This window comes from Callithrix jacchus, chromosome 4, assembly GCF_049354715.1.
Source record: "Callithrix jacchus isolate 240 chromosome 4, calJac240_pri, whole genome shotgun sequence".
Lineage (NCBI taxonomy): Eukaryota > Metazoa > Chordata > Mammalia > Primates > Cebidae > Callithrix > Callithrix jacchus.
Genome location: NC_133505.1, coordinates 113,274,346 through 113,296,147, shown reverse-complemented (window position 1 = coordinate 113,296,147; position 21,802 = coordinate 113,274,346). Strand labels below are relative to the sequence as shown.

The 21,802-nt window shown below is 44.5% G+C and overlaps 1 protein-coding gene across 17 annotated transcripts in view; it reads left to right on the top strand.

Annotated features, from left to right (window-relative positions):
* The window catches only part of PDSS2 (decaprenyl diphosphate synthase subunit 2), a 294,704-nt gene extending 276,717 nt beyond the window's left edge, over positions 1 to 17,987 (top strand). For 9 of the 17 annotated variants that reach the window (XM_078369897.1, XM_054254313.2, XM_035296440.3 and 6 more), the window contains one exon: positions 15,787 to 17,987. In XM_078369897.1, coding sequence (XP_078226023.1) covers positions 15,787 to 15,945 — 159 coding nt within the window. In that variant the 3' untranslated portion in view covers positions 15,946 to 17,987. Of the gene's footprint in view, positions 1 to 2,082; positions 2,181 to 15,786 lie in introns of all 17 variants that reach the window. The other 8 variants (XM_054254316.2, XM_054254314.2, XR_008480779.2 and 5 more) reach the window with 6 other exon arrangements.
* Positions 17,988 to 21,802: the final 3,815 nt, after the last annotated feature.

The window sequence follows — 21,802 nt, the reverse complement described above, 5'->3', positions numbered from 1 at the left end:
GCACTTACTTTCTGTGTTACTTTGGACAACTCGCTCTTACCTAAGTTTGTTCCTTTGTAAAATGAAAATAATAGCAGTACCTACCTCGTAGGGCTGTTGTGAGAGCAGAAGATAGGTATGGGTGTAGATACAGATAGAGCAAGAGAGATCTTAAAACAGTGCTAGTCTCACAGTAAGTACTATATAGGAGATTGTTGTCATTGCTGTTATTATTACTGCTTTTCTAATATTGGGAAACACCATTTGTACTGTATGTTTGCATATGAATTCCATATGATTGAGAAATTCATTTAAAATTCTCTCTAGTTTTGTCAGATTAAAATGTTTAAGATCAGTGAATTTTTTTTCTAGTTTTGTCAGATTAAAATGTTTAAGATCAGTGAATTTTTTTTCCTATAGACTCTTTATTGAAAAAGAGTCTCGCCCTCTTACCCAGGCTGGAGTGCAGTGGCGCAATCTCGGCTCACTGCAACCTCCACCTCCTGGGTTCAAGCAGTTCTCCTGTCTCAGACTCCCGAGTAGCTGGGACTACAGGGGCGTGCCACCACACCCAGCTAATTTTTTGTATTTTTAGTAGAGACAGGGTTTTTCACCATGCTAGACAGGTTAGACAGGGTTTCACCTGGGACCACCACCACCATTGCCTTTTTTTCTAGAGCCCACAAACCATCTGTTTGATAATGCTTTTTGAAGTTTTGCCATAAATTCTCCATAAATTCACTGGTCTGTGTTTCAGAATACTCCTTTGTCATTTTTTATTATTATTATTGTTTATGTATTTTCAGACAGAGTTTCACTCTTGTTGCCCTGGCTGAAATGCAGTGGTGCAATCTCGACTCACTGCAACCTCCTCCTCCTGGGTTCAAGCAATTCTCCTGTCTCAGCTTCCCAAGTAGCTGGGATGACAGGCATGCACCACCATGTGTAGCTAATTTTGTATTTTTTTTTTTAGTAGAGACGAGGTTTCACCATGTTGGTCAGGCTGATCTCAAACTCCTGACCTCAAGTGACCCACCTGCCTTGGCCTACCAAAATGCCAGGATTACAGGTGTGGGCCACCATTCCCAGCCAGTCTTTTTTTTTTTTTTTTTTTTTTTTTTTTTCATTTTTCATTTTGTCTTATGTTTGAAGACAGGAGTCAGTTGAATCTCCCATCTGAGATTCTTCACAGTATTCAGTAGTGGGGAAGGGCGTTATGTACATTCCATGCCAGAGCAAGACAGAAGTGGGGGATGCCTTTGTAAAGGTGTAAAGGTGCTCTAGGCTGGGGGCTGGGTATCCAGAGTGAGGAGGAAGACCGAGAGGCCAAGGCAGAAGAGGAATGCCTGATAATAGTGTCAGGCACAGTGAGCGAGAAAGGGCTCACTGGGGTGCTACACAGTTACTTGTCTTAGAGTACTATATTATGTTTGAAATGGGAGCATGAGTAGTCTTAGAAAAGCAAGGACAATCAGAAGCTAAACAAAAGCCGAATCCCAGAGTGGTAGCGGCGTCCAAGGGCTCCCTGATAACCTGAATGCACATTTGTCCTTACAGGCCCTCTTCATGGAATTTATTTCAGTCTTAAAATTTTTTTTTTTTAAGAGACAGGGTCTTGGCTGGTCACAGTAGCTCACACCTGTAACCCCAAGACTTTGGGAGACTGAGGCAAGCAGATCACTTGAGCCCAGGAGTTTGAGAACAGCCCGGGTAATAAGGTGAAACCCCATCTCCACAAAAAAATACAAAAATTAGCCACATAGTGGCACATGCCTGTTCCCAGCTACTTGGGAGGCTAAGGCAGGAGAATCACTTGAACCTGGGAGGCGGAGGTTGCAGTGAGTCCAGATCGTGTCACTGCACTCCAGCCTGGGTGGCAGAGCAAGACTCCGTACTCCCTCCCCACCCCCCATAAAAAGAAAGATCTCACTATGGGTCTTGTTATGTTGCTCAGGCTGGATTCCAACTCCTGGGCTCAAGCAGTCCTCCCACCTTGGCCTCCTGAGTAGCTGGAACTATGGGCGCACGCTGCCACACCCTACATCTTTCCCTAATTCTAATACCAAGATGGCATTCCTTTTTTTTTCTCTCTCTGTCACCCAGGTTGGAGTGCAGTGGCGTGATCTCAGCTTACTGCAAACTCAGCCTCCCAGGTTCAGGTGATTCTCCTGCCTCAGCCTCCCGAGTATCTGGGACTATAGGTGTGTACCACAACGCTAATTTTTGAACTTTTAGTTGGGAAGGGTTTGTTTTACTATGTCAGCCAGGCTGGTCTTGAACTTCTGACCTCAAGTGATCTACCCGCCTCGACCTCCCAAAGTGCTGGGATTACAGGCATGAGCCACCACGCCTGGCTACTGTTTTTTTTTTTTTTTACAAGATTTCTATCACCTTTACATCCAATTATGTTGTCATAACTAACCAAAAAGTGCTGCTTCTATCTTCTGATATATAAAATTATCAGTTAAGCACAGCTAGAATTTGTCAGCTGTAGAATGTGAGCTTCAGCAGATGTTCAAAAGTTGAAGTCCCTTATCCCTACTACATCTTGCCTTAATGCCAGCTTCGATTTCTCCATTAGGGAAGCCTGGGCTACTTCTCCCACCTGTTAGGAGATCTGTGGTCTCTTCCCATGACAGCATGGCTGCCATTTGTTTCCTTTTACCCTTGTCCATGTGCTTTCAACCATGAGAAAACAAGGATATTGCTTGTATTCCCTTACTCTCTATTATACTGTTTCTTCAGAACGTCTACTCCATGTTCCAGGTGAGTTTTGGTATCTTTGTTCTTCCAAGATCAGATGAGATCTGGGTGGTATGGCCATAGACTAGCATCTCTGTTCTTTCTGAGCACTTTGCCTAGCTGGGTGAAATAAAACTTGAGGTTATCTCCAAATCTTTTTCAGTGCTGTAGAGTAAGAGAGCTCTGGATGTGCAGCAGTGTAACACAGGCTGTTCACAAATTCACTTTGAACTCTTTTTTTTTTTTTTGAGATGGAGTCTCGCTCTGTTGCCCAGGGTGGAGTGCAGTGGCACGATCTCAGCTCACTGCAACCTCTACCTCCCAGGTTCATGCGATTCCCCTGCCTCAGCCTCCCGAATAGCTGGGGTTACAGGCGTGCACCACCACGCCTGGTTTGTGTATTTTTAGTAGAGATGAGGTTTTACCATGTTGGCCAGGCTGGTCTTGAACGCCTGACCTTGTGATCCACCTGCCTAAGCCCCCCAAAGTGCTGGGATTACAGGCGTGAGCCACCACACCCAGCCTCCACTTTGGACTCTTGTCTGTATCACTTAGCGTCTCTCATCCCAGTATCCTCTCCTGCTAAATGAGGTGAGAAGATAAGATTATGTTTGGGGTTTCTCTTAGCCTTTTTAAAAAAAAAAAGAAAGAAAGAAATGTTGTCTTGCTATGTTGCCCAGGCTGGTCTCAAAATCCTGGCCTTAAGCAATCCTCCTGCTTCAGCCTCCCAAAGTGCTGGGACTACAGGTGTGAGCCACCATTCCTGGCCTCTCCTAAGTCTTAAAGTCTTTCTCTAGTTTCCTTGAGCAGAAGTGGCTGCTGCCTCTACTTCTCCTAAAACTACTCAGACCCCATGCCAGGGCCTTCTCTTTAATATTTTAAAAGAACTTTTAGCACTTTTGAACTAAATAGTTTTCAGAGACATACAGTTTTTCTCTCAAGAGTGTTTTATATATAAGAGCAACATGTATCATTCAAAAGGTGTTTAATAAATGTTAATAAAGCATTTAATTTTACGTACTTTGTATCCTCTTCTCTCTTTGTTAATATCTTTAATTGGATCCTCTAGCAGGGGATTTGGACTTAATTTATTTCAGGTGATACTGCACTTATACAATTATTTAGTTGACTTAATTAGAGATTTAATTATATTAGTGCCCTAAAGTGCTATATCAGAGAAATTAAACACTGACTGTTAATTCACTTTTCATATTTATTGTGCTGTATATGACTACAGTGCTCTTCAAGCCATAGGGATTGAAGCTTTGGAAAGTTCTATGCACCAGCTTGGACTTTGCCCAGTCAAAATGTAGATGAAGACAAGAGTGGAAATGCCTTTTTTAGGCTGAGTGCAGTGCCTCACTCATAATCCCAGCTCTTTGGGAGGCCAAGGTGGGAAGATCCCTTGAGGCCAGGAATTTAAGACCAGCCTGGGCAACATGGTGAGACCACCCCCCATCCTCCTGTCCACAAAATAAAAATAAATAGGCCTGTAATCCCATCACTTTGGGAGGCAGATGCGGGTGGAGGCACCTGAGGTTGGGAGTTTGAGACCAGCCTGACCAATGTGGAGAAACCCCATCTCTATTAAAAATACAAAATTAGCTGGGTGTGGTGGTGCATGCCTGTAATCCCAGCCACTCGGGAGGCTGAGGTAGAGAATCGCTTGAACCCAGGAGATGGAGGTTGCAGTGAATTGAGATCATGCCATTGCACTCCAGCCTGGGCAACAAGAGGGAAACTCTGTCTCTAAATAAATAAATAAGCAAGCCAGGCGTGGGGGTTCATGCCTGTAGCCCTCGCTACTCAGAAGGCTGAGGTGGGAAGATTGCTTGAGGCTGGAATTTGAGACTAGTGAACTTTGATCACACCAGTGCCCTCCAGCCTCGGTGATGGAGTGAGACCCTGTCTCAAAAAAAAGAAAGAACTTAAAAAAAATTGTGGTCTGGCCAGGCGCGGTGGCTCATGCCTGTAATCCCAGCACTTTGGGAGGCTGAGGTGGGTGGATCACAAGGTCAGGAGTTCAAGATCAGCCTGACAAACGTGGTGAAACCCTGTCTCTACTAAAAAAAAATACAAAAATTAGCCAGGCATGGTGGCGAGCACCTGTAATCCCAGCCACTCGGGAGGCTGAGGCAGAATTGCTTGAACCCAGGTGGCGGAGGTTGCAGTGAGCCAAGAGGGCACCACTACATTCCAGCCTGGGCAACAGAAGAGCAAGACTCCATCTCAAAAAAAAGTGCTCCTTTCAGGCCGAGCATGGTGGCTCAAGCCTGTAATCCCAGCACTTTGGGAGACCGAGGCGGGTGGATCACGAGGTCAAGAGATCAAGACCATCCCGGTCAACATTATGAAACCACGTCTCTACTAAAAATACAAAAAATTAGCTGGGCATGGTGGCGCGTGCCTGCAATCCCAGCTACTCAGGAGGCTGAGGCAGGAGAATTGCCTGAACCCAGGAGGCAGAGGTTGCGGTGAGCCGAGATCGCGCCATTGCACTCCAGCCTCGGTAACAAGAGCAAAACTCCGTCTCAAAAACAAACAAACAAACCAAAAAAATACTCCTTTCTCTATGGCTATTAGAACCAAAGTCATGGCCAGGCATGGTAGTTCACACTGGTTATCCCAGCGCTTTAGGAGGCTGAGGCAGGAGAATCATTTGAGCCCAGGAGTTTAAGATCAGACTCTGGGCAACATGGCAAAACCCCATATCTACAAAAAACACAAAAATTCGCCAGGCATGGTGGCACATGTCTGTAGTCCCAACTACTCAGGAGGCTGAGGTGGGAGGATGGCTTGAGGCCAGGAGGTTGAGGCTACAGTGAACCATGATCTTGCCACTGCACTTCAGCTGCAGTGACAGAGTGAGACCCTGTCTCCAATAAAAAAGACTTATTTTTTAAAAAGAACAAAAAAGAACCAAGGTCATGGGTCCATTCCCTCACTGTTCTACTTAACCCTCTCTGTACTACAGGCCTATGACTACCTCTCTGACAAGTGGTCCTGGGAGGCAGCAACTGTGTTCCTCTCTTTATTTCCAGCATATACCAAATGCCTAGGTTATATAGGTGTCCAATAAATGCTTATTGATTTCAATTTGATTGTTGCAAAGACAACCAATTGAAAGTATGGTTAGAATAATATAAACCTGGCCGGGAAGGTGGCTCACCCCTATAATCCTAGCACTTTGGGAGGCCGAGGTGGAAGGATTGCTTGAGGTCAGGAGTTCGAGACCAGCCTGGCCAACATGGTGAAAGCCCGTCTCTACTAAAAATTAGCCAGGCATACTGGTACATGCCTGTAATCCCAGCTACATGGGAGACTGAGGCAAGAGAATCGCTTGAACCCAGAAGCCAGAGGTTGCAGTGAGCTGAGATTGTGCCACTACACTTCAGCATGGGTGTCAGAGTGAGGCTGTCTAAGGGGGAAAAAAAAGTATCAACCCAGCACAACTGCCTTAAAATACAGTGACTCAAAATGCATGCCCCTGTGACAAAGTCCTCCCAAATCTGTAATCACTGGAATGACCTAAGAAGCATTTTTTCAGTCCTCATAGAATCTATCTCCAGAGCTAGGGGCTCAGGCATCTGCTTTTTAAGGTTCCCCACACGAGTCTTACAGCCAGGCAAGTTTAGGAACCCCAGCTTACTGTATCTTTTGTCACATTTATTTAAAAAGAATAAGATCAGCTAGGCGCAGTGGCTCACACCTGTAATCCCAGCACTTTGGGAGGCCAAGGCGGGTGGATCACCTGAGGTTAAGAATTAAAGACAAGCCTGGCCAACGTGGCAAAACCTCATCTCTACTAAAAATACAAAATTAGCCGGACATGGTGGCATGCACCTGTAATCACAGCTACCCAGGAGGCTGAGGCAGGAGAATTGTTGGAACCTGGGAGGCGGAGGTTGCAATGAGCCAAGATAGAGCCACTGTGCTTCAGCCTGGGTGACAGAGCAAGATTTTGTCTCAAAAAAAAAAAAAAGAATAAGATCTTTCTTATCAAGATAGACCTATTGCCTATTCTAGTTTACAGTAAAAATGAGTTTTATTTATGGTTTATTATTAGTTATAACTAAAGGATTTCCTTTGAGTCAATAGTTTATGTTTAGCTAGCAGGAATATTTACGGATGTCAGTGAGGAATAATACCTTTCATGAAGGATTAGATTACTGGTAAATCATTACTGGTGGACATTTTACACATGGAAGCTATCAGGTTCCTTTGTATGCAAAGCTCTGTGAGCCCAACTCTGGAGATGAGTATTGACTAGAATAAAACAGTTATTTGGTAGGAGAAATTAAATCTTCTAGGACTATGTAACTTTCAGTGATGTCCTCCTGGTTGCTCTTTTGCCCTAATCTGAATTACCCCTTCATCATAGCATTAAATACCCTATTAGCTGCCATCAGATACTCAGTTGAGCCTGGCTGAATAAAGTTCATAGAGGAACAAACTAAATGAAACAGTCAGGGGAATGTAGAATGTGAAGCATTCTGCAGTGCAGGCTGGTCTTTCAAAAGGACACTGTCATAGCGGAAAAAAGATTAAAGTCAGCAAACAAATGGGACTTATGAGCGGGGATTTATCATAGTTTAAAAACATGGTGAAAAAAGTCATTTTGGAACCAGTTGGAGAAATTTACACCTGGACTAAATATTAGATAATATTAATGAATTATTAGAGGCAGCACAGTGAGTCATCCCTGTAATCCCAGCACTTGGGAGGCCGAGGTAGACAGATCTGTTGAGGTCAGGAGTTTGAGACCAGCCTGGCCAACATGGTGAAACCCAACTCTACTAAAAATATAAAAATTAGCCTAGTTTTGTGGCACACACCTATAATCCCAGCTACTTGGGAGGCTGAGGCAGGAGAATTGCTTGAACCCAGGAGGCAGAGGTGCAGTGAGCTGAGATTCACCACGCACTCCAGTCTGGGCAGCAGAGTGAGACTCTGTCTCAAAAAAAAAAAAATAGGGAATTCTCAACAAAAGAAAAACTGTAATTTTTAAAAAATTGGTAACTTGAGGAATAAACAAAAAGAGAATTATCTCTCTTTTTTTTTTTTTTTTGAGACAGTCTCACTCACTCTGACACCCAGGCTGGAGTACAGTGGTACGATCTTGGCTTCCTGCAACTTCCACGTCTTGCGTTTAAGCTATTCTCCTGCCTCAGCCACCTGAGTAGCAGCTAGGATTGCAGGTACACACCATCACACCTGACTAATTTTTGTGATTTTAGTAGAGATGGGGTTTCACCATCTTGGCCAGGCTGGCCTCGAACTCCTGGCCTCAAGTGATCCACTCTACAGGCGTGAGCCACTGTACCCAGCCTGGAGTTCTCTAATTAGTTTTTCTTGTTAGCTTTCCTAGCTGTGATAATGGTATTGTGATTATGCAGGAGAATGTTCTTTCTTTTTTTTTTTTTTTTTTTTTTTTAAGGTAGGGTTTCACCATGATGGCCAGACTGGTCTTGAACTCCTGACCTCAGGTGATCCACCCACCTTGGCCTCCCAAAGTGCTAGGATTACAGGCATGAGCCACTGCGCCTGGCCTAGGAGAATGTTCTTAAGAGATGCATGTCAAAACAAGGGTGAGGCATTCTGCAGCCAGTGATGTGCTGAAACCACATCTTAACAACTCACAGCCTGTTATTAAATCTTCAAGAATTGTGTGATCCCACCATGCTTGGCAGCTTGAAATCAGCCATAATGGAAGTATTTATAACACAAAAATCTGCAAATGCAGACTTTGCCTGCCCCCCAGACCCCCAAGAGAGCTAATTTACTAGCATACCACTACCTGTGGTTTACTTTTAAATGGATCAGAAAACACACACAGACACACATATAGATAGAAGAAAAATGACAAAATATTAACAATTGTTGCATCTAGGTCGACAATCTATGGTCATTCATAGCACTAGTCCTGGAGTCAACAGACTTTCTGTAAAGGCCAAACTAAATATTTTATGCTTTGCGGGCCATACAGCCTCTCTGGCAACTCTGCAGCTTTGCCTTTATAGCAAGCAGCCAAGGACAATGCGCATATGAATGGACGTGGTTATGCCCCAACAGAACTGTATTGTTTCATACTGATCTGTTTTCATTCACTGGGCACTCTGCACACTTTGGCCCCCTTTGTGCCTTTACTCAAGTAGTTTTCTTTGCCCACAATTTCCTTGCTACTCCCAAGCCCATATCTATTTATCAGCATTTACAAGACATCGACTGGCCAAGGTGTCACAAGCCTATAATCCCACTTGGGGAGACGAGAGGCAGGAGGATCACTTGAGACTAGGAGTTTAAAACCAGCCTGGGCAATGTATTGAGACCCTGTCTCTACAAAAAAAAAATTTTAATTAGCTGGGTGTGGTGGCAGGTCCCTGGAGTCCGGGGACCTTGGGGGCTGAGAAGGGAGGATTGGTTTTACATAGGAGGTAGAAGCTGCAGTGAGCCATGATCACACCCCTGCACTCGGGTCTGGATGACAGAGCAAGGCCTTCTAGAATCTCTTTCAGTTAAAGTTGATCTCTCATTTCTTTCAATAGCTATAGCCCTATATTTGTGCCCTGGTTTTGCTGCTTTTCACAGTTTACCCTTAACTAACTCTTCTTTGGTTTTGTTTTTTTTTTTTTTTTTTTTTGAGACAGAGTCTCACTGTGACACCCAGGCTAAAGTGCGATGGCGCAATCTCGGCTCACTGCAACTTCTACTTCCTGGGTTCAAGTGATTCTTCTGCTTCAGCCTCCCAAATAGCTGGGACTACAGGTGCGCGCCACCACGCCTGGCTAATTTTTGTATTTTTAGTAGAGATGGGGTTTTACCAAATTGGCCAGGCTGGTCTCAAGCTCTTGACGTCAAGTGATCGACCCTCCTAGGCATCCCAAAGTGCTGGGATTACAGGAGTTAGCCCTCACACCTGGCCATCCCTTAATTAACTCTTGATCCACAAAGCAAAGAAGGCTTATTCTACTCTTTACATATAGTAAACACTCAATTAATACTCATAAATTAAACATCTAATCTAGTCATGCAGACATTAATATGCCTACAGGTACCAACCTAGAAGTCTAGAATAGGAGAAGAATGTTGACCTCCCTAATTTAGATTTGGAGAAGAAAATGAAAAAATTGTTTTCTTTCTTCCTTTCTCTCTCTCTTTCTTTTCATTTCTTTTCTTTCTTCCTTTTTTCTCTTAAGACTGCTCTATCCAAGTCCAACTAGCTTTGAGGTTATTGTATATCAAGCCAAAATAGACTTGATTGTGGTGGGTAGGATGGCTTTCTTGGTAATGGCTAAGGGCTTAGTATGGGGAAATTAAGTCATCTGAGCATCTATTGTGATTTAGGCACTATCAAGCACTCTGTGCTGTCTTATGTAGTCTCCCCCAAAAGTCCTACAAGGGACTTATATTATCCCCATTTTTTTTCCTTTTTTTTCCTTTGAGATGAAATCTCGTTTCTGTTGCCCAGGCTGGAGTGCAGTGGCATGATCTTGGCTCGCTGCAACTTCCACCTCCAAGGTTCAAGTGATTCTCCTACCTCAGCCAAGTAGCTGGGATTACAGGCACATGCTACCACGCCCAGCTAATTTTTTGTATTTTTAGTAGAAACAGGGTTTTACCATGTTAACTAGGATGGTCTTGGTCTCCTGACCTCGTTGATCTGTCTACCTTGGCCTCCCAAGGTGCTGGGATTACAGGCCTATCATCCCCATTTAGAACTGAAAACAGTTAAGGCCGGGCGCAGTGGCTCACGCCTGTGATCCCAGCACTTTGGGAGGCCAAGGGGATGGATCACCTGAGGTCAGGAGTTCGAGACCAGCCTGGCCAATGTGGTGAAACTCCGGCTTTACTAAAAATATAAAAATTAGCTGGGTGTGGCAGCGGGCTCCTGTAATCCCAGCTACTGGGGAGGCTGACAGGAGAATTGCTTGAACCTGGGAGGTGGAACTTGCAGTGAGTTGAGATCGAAGCATTGCTCTGCAGCCTGGCTGCAAAAGTGAATCGTTATCTCAAGAAAAAAAAGAAAGGAAAAAAAAAAGAAAACAGTTAAATGGTTTCCATAAGATTATAAAGCTAAAATGGGAGTTTGAATCTGGCTGCCTCTGATACCTAGCACCATTTTAGTGCCTTTGTGCATTCAATGATTGGCAAGAGACCAAGGAAACCTAGGCTAGAACGGTTCCCAAAGGTTACATGCAGTGCGGAAGTACCTGTGGAGTACTGGGAATCTGATGGAGTTTAGTATTAAGTGCCACTGGACAAGGCATTAGAAAACATGGCCTCTGATCTCTACTCTGCCTGCCTCCATCTATGATCTTGAGTTACTGAGTTTCTCTGGACCTCTGTTCTCTTAACTATATAATTAGAGGAATAAATCAGCTTATTTATTCATGTTTCATGTGTTATGCAGTAAGGAGTTTGAAGTCTCATAAAGCCATAGATAAGTGAATAGAGAATTCAAATACAACACCAAGCCAGGTGCGTTGACTCACGCCTATAATCCCAGCACTTTGGGAGGCCGAGGCAGGCGGATCACGAAGTCAGGAGTTCAAGACCAGCCTGACCAAGATGGTGAAATACCATCTCTTCTAAAAATACAAACAAATTAGCCGGGCATGGTGGTGCCTATCTGTAGTCCCAGCTCCTCAGGAGGCTGAGGCAGGAGAATCGCTTGAACCCAGGAGGCAGAGTTTGCAGTGAGCTGAGATTGCACCACTGCACTCCTGCCTAGGTGTCAGAGCGAGATTCTGTTAAAAAAAAAAAAAAATACACACACATACTAAAACACAATACACTACTCCAGATGTGCACAGGATACTCCAGGTGCCCAGAGGAAGAGGGGCACCTAGCTCCTTAGGGCCATCATCCTAACTGAGTGCATTCTACCCAGGTGAAATTTGGGGAGCTTGTTGGGGGAGGACAGCCCCAGGGGGAGATGGTAGGTCAGGTTACCTCTGAGAACTACAGTTGGTTCCCCTATGATTAAAGGAGAGAAAGTTTGGGAGGCTGAGGCAGGAGGATCTCTTGAGCTCAGGAGTTTGAGATTAGCTTGGGCAATATAGCGAAAGGTCGTCTCTACAAAAAAAAAAAAAAATTTTTGAGACAGAGTCTCGCTCTGTCACCAGGCACAAGGCTGGAGTACAGTGGTGGGATCTCGGCTCACTACAACCTCTGCCTCCCAGGTTCAAGCAATTCTCCTTCCTCTGCCTCCCGAGTAGCTGGGACTACAGGTGCACACCACCACGCCCAGCTAATTTTTGTACTTTTTAGTAGAGATGGGGTTTCACCATGTTGGCCAGGATGGTCTTAATCTCTTGACCTCATGATCTGCCTGCCTCAGCCTCCCAATGTGCTGGGATTGCAGGCGTGAGCCACCATGCCTGGCCCAAAAAATTTTAAAAGTTAACCAAGCAGAAAAAATAAAAATAATAAAAATAAATAATAAGAAAGAAGTTAACCAAGTATGGCACCAGTATGGTGGCTCATTTCTGTAACCCCTGCACTTTGGGAGGCCAAGGAAGATGGATCACCTGAAGTCAGGAGTTTGAGACCAACCTGGTCAACATGGTGAAACCCAGTCTCTATTAAAAATGCAAAAAATTAACCAGGTGGCATGGTAGCACACACCTATAATCGCAGCTACTTGGGAGGATGAGGCAGGAGAATTGTTTGAACCTGGGAGGTGGAGGTTGCAGTGAGCCGAGATCACACCATTGCACTCCAGCCTGGGTGACAGAGCAACACTCCATCTCAAAAAAAAAAAAAACAAGCATGAAGCAGGTTGCCTGTCATCCCAGCTACCCAGGAGGCTGAAGTGGAACGGTAACTTGAGCTGGGGAACTTGAAGTTGCAGTGAGCTGAAATCACCCCGCTTCACTCCAGCCTGTCTCAAAACAAACATAAATAAATAAAGGAGGAAAAGGTGGGAAAAGTGAAGCCAAGCAAGAGCTAGCTTGTGAAGGGACTTAAATGCCTCATGAAAGAGCTTGGACTTTTCTTTTAAGGCTATTAGAAGGGTTTTAAGCAAGATTGTCTTTGTGTTTTATTAAGATCTCCTCAGCAGCATAGTAGCTGGAGTCCAGGGATGCAGAACTGGTGGTGGGAAGGTTCTTTAGGTAGTGACTGCAAAAAGTAACTGAGGCGAGGGATGATGATGGCCGGAACTAATGTAGTAGCAATGGGAATGAAGAGTAGAGGATAAAATTGAGAGCTCTGAAGAGAGAGAATGACTAGGATTCATTGACTGTATGTCAAAATGGCCACAGATAGTCTCACAACCTCAGTGGTTTAAAACAACAAAGTTGGGTTTCTTTCCTACTCTACATGTCTGCCTCAGGTGGGCGAGGCACTGTGATGCTCATTACAGTCACTCAGAGATCCAGGCCAAGGAACATCTCCAGGGTGGGCTGGTAGCTGTGCAAGAGGGACTCACAGGACAGTTTAATGCTGCAGCCCCAAGTGTCATGCCTCATTCACAACTTATAGACCAGAACTTGTCACCTGGCTGCACCCAGTCTCTGGCGGTGAATGAGCAACACTGGGACTGCCCCAGTGTCTGACCAGATGTGGGGAATGAAGACCTCCAAGTTTCTGACTTAGAGAATTAGAAGGACGTTTGAGGCATTCACTAAGAAAGAGAAGATGGCAATCGAGCAACAGAAAGGGAGCAGATCAAAAAATTATATGTGTCTTTTTCAGCTCTAAAGTGTGTAACCATTATATTGGTCCTTTCTCATCATCAAAGAGGATTGAAAGTCATTTTCATTTGTCAGCAATTTTTTTTTTTTAATTTATTTTTTAAACGGAGTTTCGCTCTTGTTACCCAGGCTGGAGTGCAATGGCCCAATCTCGGCTCACCGCAACCTCCACCTCCTTGGTTCAGGCAATTCTCCTGCCTCAGCCTCCCGAGTAGTTGGGATTACAGGCGTGAGCCACCATGCCCAGCTAATTTTTTGTATTTTTGGTAGAGACGGGGTTTCACCATGTTGACCAGGATGGTCTCTATCTCTTGACCTCATGATCCACCCGCCTAGGCCTCCCAAAGTGCTGGGATTACAGGCGTGAGCCACCACGCCCAGCCTGTTTATTCTTTTTTTTTTTGAGATGGAGTTTCACTCTTGTTGTCCAGACAATGCAGTGTTGTACAGAGTGCAATGGCGCAATCTTGGCTCACCACAACCTCTGCCTCCCAGGTTCAAGCAGTTCTCCCACCTGAGCCTCCCAAGTAGCTGGGATTACAGGCATGCGCCACCATACCTGGCTAATTTTGTATTTTTTGTGGAGACGGGGTTTCACTGTGTTGGCCAGGCTGGTCTCAGACTCCCAAACCTCAGGTGATCCACCCACTTCGGCCTCCCAAAGTGCTGCAGTTATAGGCATGAACCACCACATCTACCTTTTTTTTTTTTTTTTTTTGAGGCAAGGTCTTTACACCATTGCTTAGGCTGTAGTGGTACACTACCATACTTGGCTAATTTTTTTTATTTGTTGTAGAGATGGGGTCTCACTCCATCTGGTCTAGACCTCCTAGGCTAAAGCAGTCCTCCTGTCTTAGCCTCCCAAGTGCTGTAATTATAGGCAAGAGCCACTGTGCCCAGCTGACATTCTTTGCAAAGAGTTTTAGTTCATTCTATCCAGCTCAACAAAGTCTTTTGAGTTTTAAAAATGTAGCATTCAGAGTCAGATGTGGTGGCTCATGCCTGTAATCCCAGCACTTTGGGAGGCTCAGGTGGGCAGATCACGAGGTCAGAAGATCAAGACCATCCTGGCCAACATGCTGAAACCCCATCTCTACTAAAAATACAAAAAAATTAGCTGGGCGTGGTGGCACATGCCTGTAGTTGCAGCTACTCGGGAGGCTGAGGCAGGAGAATTGCTTGAACCCAGGAGGTGGAGGTTGCAGCGAGTCAAGATTGCACCATTGCACTACGGCCTGGGTAACAGTGCAAGACTCCGTCTCAAAAACAAAAATGTAGCATGCAGGCTGAGCACAGTGGCTCTTGCCTGTAATCCTAGCACTTTGGGAGGCTGAGGCAGGGGAATTGCCTGAGGTCATGAGTTCAAGGCTAGCCTGGCCAACATGGCAAAACCCCTTCTCTACCAAAAATACAAAAATTGGCCAGGTGTGGTGGTGGGTGCCTGTAATCCCAGCTACTCAGGAGGCTGAGGAAGGAGAATCGCTTGAATCCGGGTGGCTTAGGTTGCAGTGAGACAAGATCATACCACTGCACTCCAGCCTAGGTGACAGAGTGAGACTTTGTCTCAAAAAAAAAAAAGTAGCATTCAAATCTAATACTATGTGTCTTTCTTGAATTTTCATATGGACTATTGTGGCAACATGTGGTGTTTTAAAAAAAGGTTATTAACTAAGATGTTAGTGAAGCCTTTCTCACATCAGAATATCAGGCTGCTGGCCAGGCGCGGTGGCTCATGTCTGTAATCCCAGCATTTGGGGAGGCCACGGCAGGCGGATCACTTGAGGTCAGGAGTTCGAGAGCAGCCTGGCCAACATGGCAAAACCCTGTCTCTACTAAAACTATAAAAATTAGGTGGGTGTGGTGACAGGTGCCTGTGGTCCCAGATACTTAGGAGCCTGAGGCAGGAGAATTGCTTGAACCCAGGAGGCAGAGGTTGCAGTGAGCCAAGATCGCACCATTGCACTCCAGCCTGGGTAACAAGAGCGAAACTCTGTCTCAAAAAAAAGAAGAAGAAGGAAATCAGGCCGCTGAATTCAAAATGCCAGAGATGTAAATGTCCTCCGCCTTCATTACTGCCATCCCCCAGCATGGCACATTTCAAGATATTGAGGGGTAGGAGTCAGGAAGAGGTGTAATTAGGCTGATTGGAGCCTATTGTGCTTCTCTGGAGCACAGACACCAAACAGCCTTAGGGAATGAGTGCCTCAAGATCACTGGGAAATGATGTCCTCTTTTCCAGAAAATCATGTAGCAGAAATACTCATTCTGTTTCTCCCTCTCTTTGTTTTCCATCTCCCCTCCCCAGTTTAATTGTGGTGCTTACTGTGTACCTTAAAAACTGACTTTATCGTGATTTGTTTCTTAACAGTTGCGAGAAAGAATCAAAGCTGGCAAAGGTGTGACTTCAGCTATTGACCTGTGTCGTTACCATGGAAACAAGGCACTGGAGGCCCTGGAGAGCTTTCCTCCCTCGGAGGCCAGATCTGCTTTAGAAAACATTGTGTTTGCTGTGACCAGGTTTTCATGACATCAAATTAAAAAGACGCTATTGTTAGCTAAAAATCCTAGGGAATGAGGTGATTGGGAAGGCTTTCATGATGCGTTAATGACTTTTAAAACATATGCATTTTTCCTTCCTTTTATCACATTGCTAAATGAGTACTGCTTTTTTTTTTTTTTTTGGAACTGCTACAAACAAAATTAGAAGAAAAAAAGGTCAAGCAGTTTTCGCTTGTCACGCCAGAAGCACACTTGAGGCTGCAGTCGCAGAAATAATTAATGAGATTCGCTCCTGTGACCTCAGCAAATGGACAGGAAATAAGTCCTTATTGATTGGACCGAGCCAGGGATGGCGCCAGGGCGGTGGCCTGCGGTTTTCCTTCTAGAGAGGACAAAGCAAGCTGGAAGCTGCAGGTGTCAAGAGAAACGCTCTCAATACCATCCAGGAAGGACTGTCAAATCAAAAACTAGTGACCAATTTCCCATAATGGAGAGTAGTTGAATGGATTAAGAAAAATACGTTTTATTTGTTGCCTCGAAATTATGTCTCCGGATTTTTTTTTCTTTTTTTTGAGACGGAGTTTCACTCTTATTGCCCAGGCTGGTTGCAGTCTTGGCTCACTGCAACGTCCGCCTCCTGGGTTCAAGCAATTCTCCTGCCTCAGCCTCCCGATTAGCTGGAATTACAGGCACCTGCCACCACGCCGGGCTAATTTTTGTATTTTTAGTAGCGATGGGTTTTCACCATGTTGGCCAGGCTGGTCTCGAACTCTTGACCTCAGGTGATCTACCCACCTCGGCCTCCCAAAGTGCTGGGATTACAGGCTTGAGCCACTTCGCCCAGCCCATGTTTCTGGATTTATAATGCAATATGAATATATGTTGTGCTTTATGGTTTTTATAGTATCATTTTGGAGAAATTGCTGAAAAGTTGCCAAATACTTGAAGTAGGAGATTAAAATGTTATCAAATGTTAAATTGCTTATATTAGGAATTGTCTGTTTTTCTTTCTTGAAGATCCGGTTTTTTTTAACATATTTCAAGAACCAAAAAAAATTTTTTAAGGAAAAAGGAGCTTTTTTTCAAGTGAAATGTATTCATTTGTATAATACCTCAATTTAAGGAATACTTTAATTTTTACGAGTTTCAGAAATAGAATTTTTGTACTAGAAAATTCATTGGTGAGAGTGTTCTTTTAACCTCAGAATGTCAGATTTTGGTCTTGAACCACAGACATACAATTACAGAAAGAATATAAGCAATCTGACAGGCCTGCAATTGGACACTGTCTCTGTGTGGTTCCTAGGAGATGATTTTTGAGGTTTGCACTCATGCAATATGAGAACACCGTTGACAAGAAGGCTGAGTTTACATAAATGATCTAGATTGAAACTCAGCTACCTTTCTTCCTCATGTGGTGTAATTACAGCCCTATCTGGAGACAGCGGACACAGCAAACAGATTTTATTACCTAGTTCACTCAAACACTAAATGAAGTTATTTTAGTAAAATTCCTACCCTAAAAGTTACAAAACCATTTTATCAGGGCCCAACATGTGGCATGCAATGAAGAGAAAATGTAAAGCTACAGAGGTTAAGGTATTGTATTATAAAATATTTTAAGTGTACTCAAAATACTGTAATTGTACAGTTTATGCCATTACAATTTAAGGCCTATAGACTTAGCTTAAGAGAACACTTCTGTTTGAAATGCCTTTTCTCACTGAAATTGGCTTAATTAGTAACCATGGGTAAGATGCTTTAGATCAGACTAAGTTTTAATCATTAACTTCCACAAAGAAGCGTCATGCTTTGCCTTCCCATGTGCTGGTTGGATGTGCAGGAACTCCAGCAAACTGTGGGTTTTACTAAGCAGATGGTCGGGCACTGCAGGGCACCAGGCAGGATCCTAGGGCGCCTCTAATTCTGTGTTAGCATCTGGTTTGCTGTATGACCTTGCGCAAGTCACTTCCCTCTGAGCCTCAATTTCTCATCTGTAAAATGAGATTCAAAAGTTGACCCAAAAGTCAAGTGTGGAAAAAAAAGAGATTAAATAAGATAATCATGAAATCCTTTCCGGTTTGTTTTATTTTCTGGAAGTTTGCTATTCCTGCCTATCTAAATAGCAAAGATGCTACTTGAGGTTCAGGAAGGAGGGAATGTGAAGCCCAAAGAGAGGCCCTGAAGGAATCCAGAAAGCTTAACGCAAGCTTCCTGCCAAGCTGCCTCTGTATGACCTAAAGGACTCTACCTCTCTTTTATGCGACATGTAACCCTGAGACTTTTCTGTCTCAACACCTGCCTTGCTGCTTTCTTTGGGACCTTTCCTACCTCCCTGTCATCTTTCCAGCTGCTCTCGTGTCCTTTATCCCATCTCCCATACCTTGCCATCCTGACTACCTGAGATCCCTCTGACCAGTAGCCCCACCCTCCCTGTTGAGTGACAGAGCTCTGCCTTGCCCACAGGGATGCCTGGCCTCCTTCCTCAGGCCCCACTTAGAATTCTCACTTCCTCAGCATCCTGGCCAGCTTTTACAGAACCTAACAAGTTGGCTAGTTCACTCCAAAATGAAAGACTGATAGCCTTTCTCCCTGCCCCTTCTTCAGGGATATTTATGTATTAGCACCTATGAAGTTCTTATAGTTTCAGACAATCTCTAAGGAGAATTTTGGGACACTGAGACATTCCTCTCAGCCTGCTGATGCCTGGGTGTGGCAAATTGAGGTAGTAAGTATAGTTGATGGCTCTAGAATATCTCCTCGGCCCCCTCTCTAGCTCTCCCCATCCCCAGTTTCCTGCTAGAGGGAAGAATTCATTCATTAGCTGTTGTCCTGCTTTCCTCTGTCTAGTACCCCCAAATTCCAGTTGGCTCCTGCAAACCTCACTCACTACTCACTCCAGATCCATGAACTCACTTGCACTCTCCTCCCTTCCATTTCTTCTTGGTTAAGTATACTTGGCCAGGCGCAGTGGCTCACGCCTGGAATCCTAGCACTTTGTGAGGCCAAGACAGGTGGATCACCTGAGGTCAGGAGTTCGAGACCACCTGGAACAACATGGAGAAACCCTGTCTCTACTAAAAATACAAAATTAGCCAGGCATGGTGGCAGGTGCCTGTAGTCCCAGCTACTTACAGGGCTGAGGCAGGAGAATCGCTTGAACCCAGTAGGCGGAGGTTGCAATGAGCCAAGATTGCGCCATTGCACTCCAGCCTGGGCAACAAGCGAAACTGTCTCAAAATAATATATATATTAAAGGCTGCATTAGTGCAGACTTCCTTGCCCCAGGCACTCTGCTAGGGGCCCTAACTACACTCACTTATTTTAACCCCCATGACACTCTTGGGGATGGGTATTATTCCCCCATTTACAGATGCAGATGCTGGCAGAGAAAACCACCTCTGACTGACTGGCTTGTCCTCCCACCCCACCTCCCATGTGGAGGTTTCCAAGTAGTTCCTCTTTCTCTCTTTCACTCTCTCTCTCTTTTGAGACAGAGTCTCATCGTGTCATCCAGGGTGGCGCGATCTCAGCTCACTGCAACCTCTGCCTCCCGGGTTCAAGTGATTCTCCTGCCTTAGCCTCCTGAGTAGCTGGGATCTTAGGTGCACACCACCACACCCAGTAATTTTTGTATTTCAGTAGAAACGGGGTTTCACCGTGTTGGTGAGGCTGGTCTTGAACTCCTGACCTCACAATCCGCCTGCCTCAGCCTCGGAAAGTGCTGGGATTACAGACATGAACCACTGCACTCAGCCCTTGGCTTTTCCTTAAGAAAAAAAAATGACTTTCTTTTTTTTTTTCAAAGATTTCAAGCCTGTTGCTTCATGTCTCCATGTCTCTATTCTTGAATCTTCAGTGTCTCCTCTGCTGGCTGTGAATGTGTTCAGTTCTCCTTGTACCTAAAATAAAACTTCTTACTTCACCCTGTTTATCCTTCCACCTCCAAATTTTCCTCCAGCTTTACCAGCAAACCTTCTTACAGTCTGCTAACTCCTTACCTCTTACAATTGGTCATTCACTGGCAGGTCCCCATTATCTGGATCAGCACCACACTTTAAGTACTCAAAGAATACTTGCTGAACAAATGCATCAAGCCTGTTGCTATGCTGCTTTACTGAAATGGCTTCTTAAAAGTTCGCAGCTGATGTCCTCACTGGAATTTGTGTGCCTAGCGGCAGCCCTGCACTCCACCCTGCACTTGCTGTAGCAAGTCTGTCATCTCCCTAATGGAAAGCCAGGACCCATTCTGAAAGAATAAAACGGTTAATATGAGAAGGAATCAGGATTGAAGATGGGAAAAAGAAAGGTAAATGATTACCTTGTTAGAGTGCTTTATTATTAATAAAGCATAATTAATAATGGAAACTATTAACAAAATGTGCCCTCAATTTCAAACCTTTATCATTAAAAAAAAAAAAGACAATATTTCGGAGGCTGGGCATGGTGGCTCACGCCTGTAATCCCAGCACTTTGCGAGGCTGAGGTGGGAGGTTAGCTTGAGGTCAGGAGTTTGGATAATTGTTACCTTAACAATTAATCTAATCTTCCATGATCCATCTTTTTTTTTTTTTGGTCCAGGCAGCCTCTCAAGCCAGAGTAGGCTCAGGGACTCTCAACGCATCATTACTTTCTTTCTCTTTTTTACTTTTTTGTATTGTGATAACATACAGATAGCATAAATTATGCCATTTTTGTTATTTTAAGTATACAGTTCAGTGGCATTAGCTACATTCACACTGTTGTGCAACCATCACTATCTATTTGTAAAATGTTTTCATCACCCCAAACAGAAACTGTGTTGGTCCTCGGTGGCCACAAAGTCCTTTTTCAGATCATTAATACCAAACCCTGAATCTCAAGGAACCCTGGTACTGGACTTTGGAGGAATATAGTCTTTGTTAAGAAATTAGGCTCTGGCCAGGTATGGTGACTCATGCCTGTGATCCCAACACTTTGTGGGGCCAAGGTGGGAGGATCACTTGAGGCAGTTTGAGATCTGCCTGGGCAACATGATGAGACCCGTTTCTAAAACCAAAACCAAAAGGGTGAGAGTTGCAGTCTTCAAATCCCAGCTCTGCCATTGTCGATCAGGTTACTTCTCTGAGCCAAGAACAGTGGCTCACACCTGAAATCTCAGCACTTTGGGAGGCTGAGGCAGGCGGATCACCTAAGGTCAGGAGTTTGAGACCAGCCTAGCCAACATAATGAAAACCCATATCTACTAAAAATACAAAAATTAGCCGCGTGTTGTGGCACACGCCTGTAGTCCCAACTACTCAGGAGGCTGAGGCAGAATTCCTTGAACCCGTGAGGCAGAGGCTGCAGTGAGCCAGGATCGCACCACTGCACTCCAGCCTGGGTGATAGCAAGACTCTGTCTCGACAACAACAACAACAAAGTTACTTCCATGAAACTTACATTATCATATACATATTTAAACATTTTTGTTTCTATGATTTCCTAGGTGTGGGTTTCACTAAATGGGGTCTAGAGACCCTAAGGATATGCAGCAGCCTGCTAGGTGCTGTGGAAGCCACAAAAGGACCATGCACATTGTCTAGTGACATTTTTCTTCCACAAAGTTAAAAGTAGGTACTTTAGCCAGGCGTGGTAGCTCACGCCTATAATTCTAGCACTTTGGGAGGCTGAGGTGGGTGGATCACCTGAGGTCAGGAGTTAAGCCTGGCCATCATGGTGAAACCCCATCTTTATAAAAAAGAAAAAAAAGTAGGTACTTTAACTACAAATGATTTTTCAAAACTTTTATGGCATTCCAAACATATATTGTGGAGTTGAACTAAGATTCACATTCATTTTAATATCAAATGTAAGACACAATAAATTTGAAGTATATTCGGGTACTTTGGGCTCACCCTCCTTCC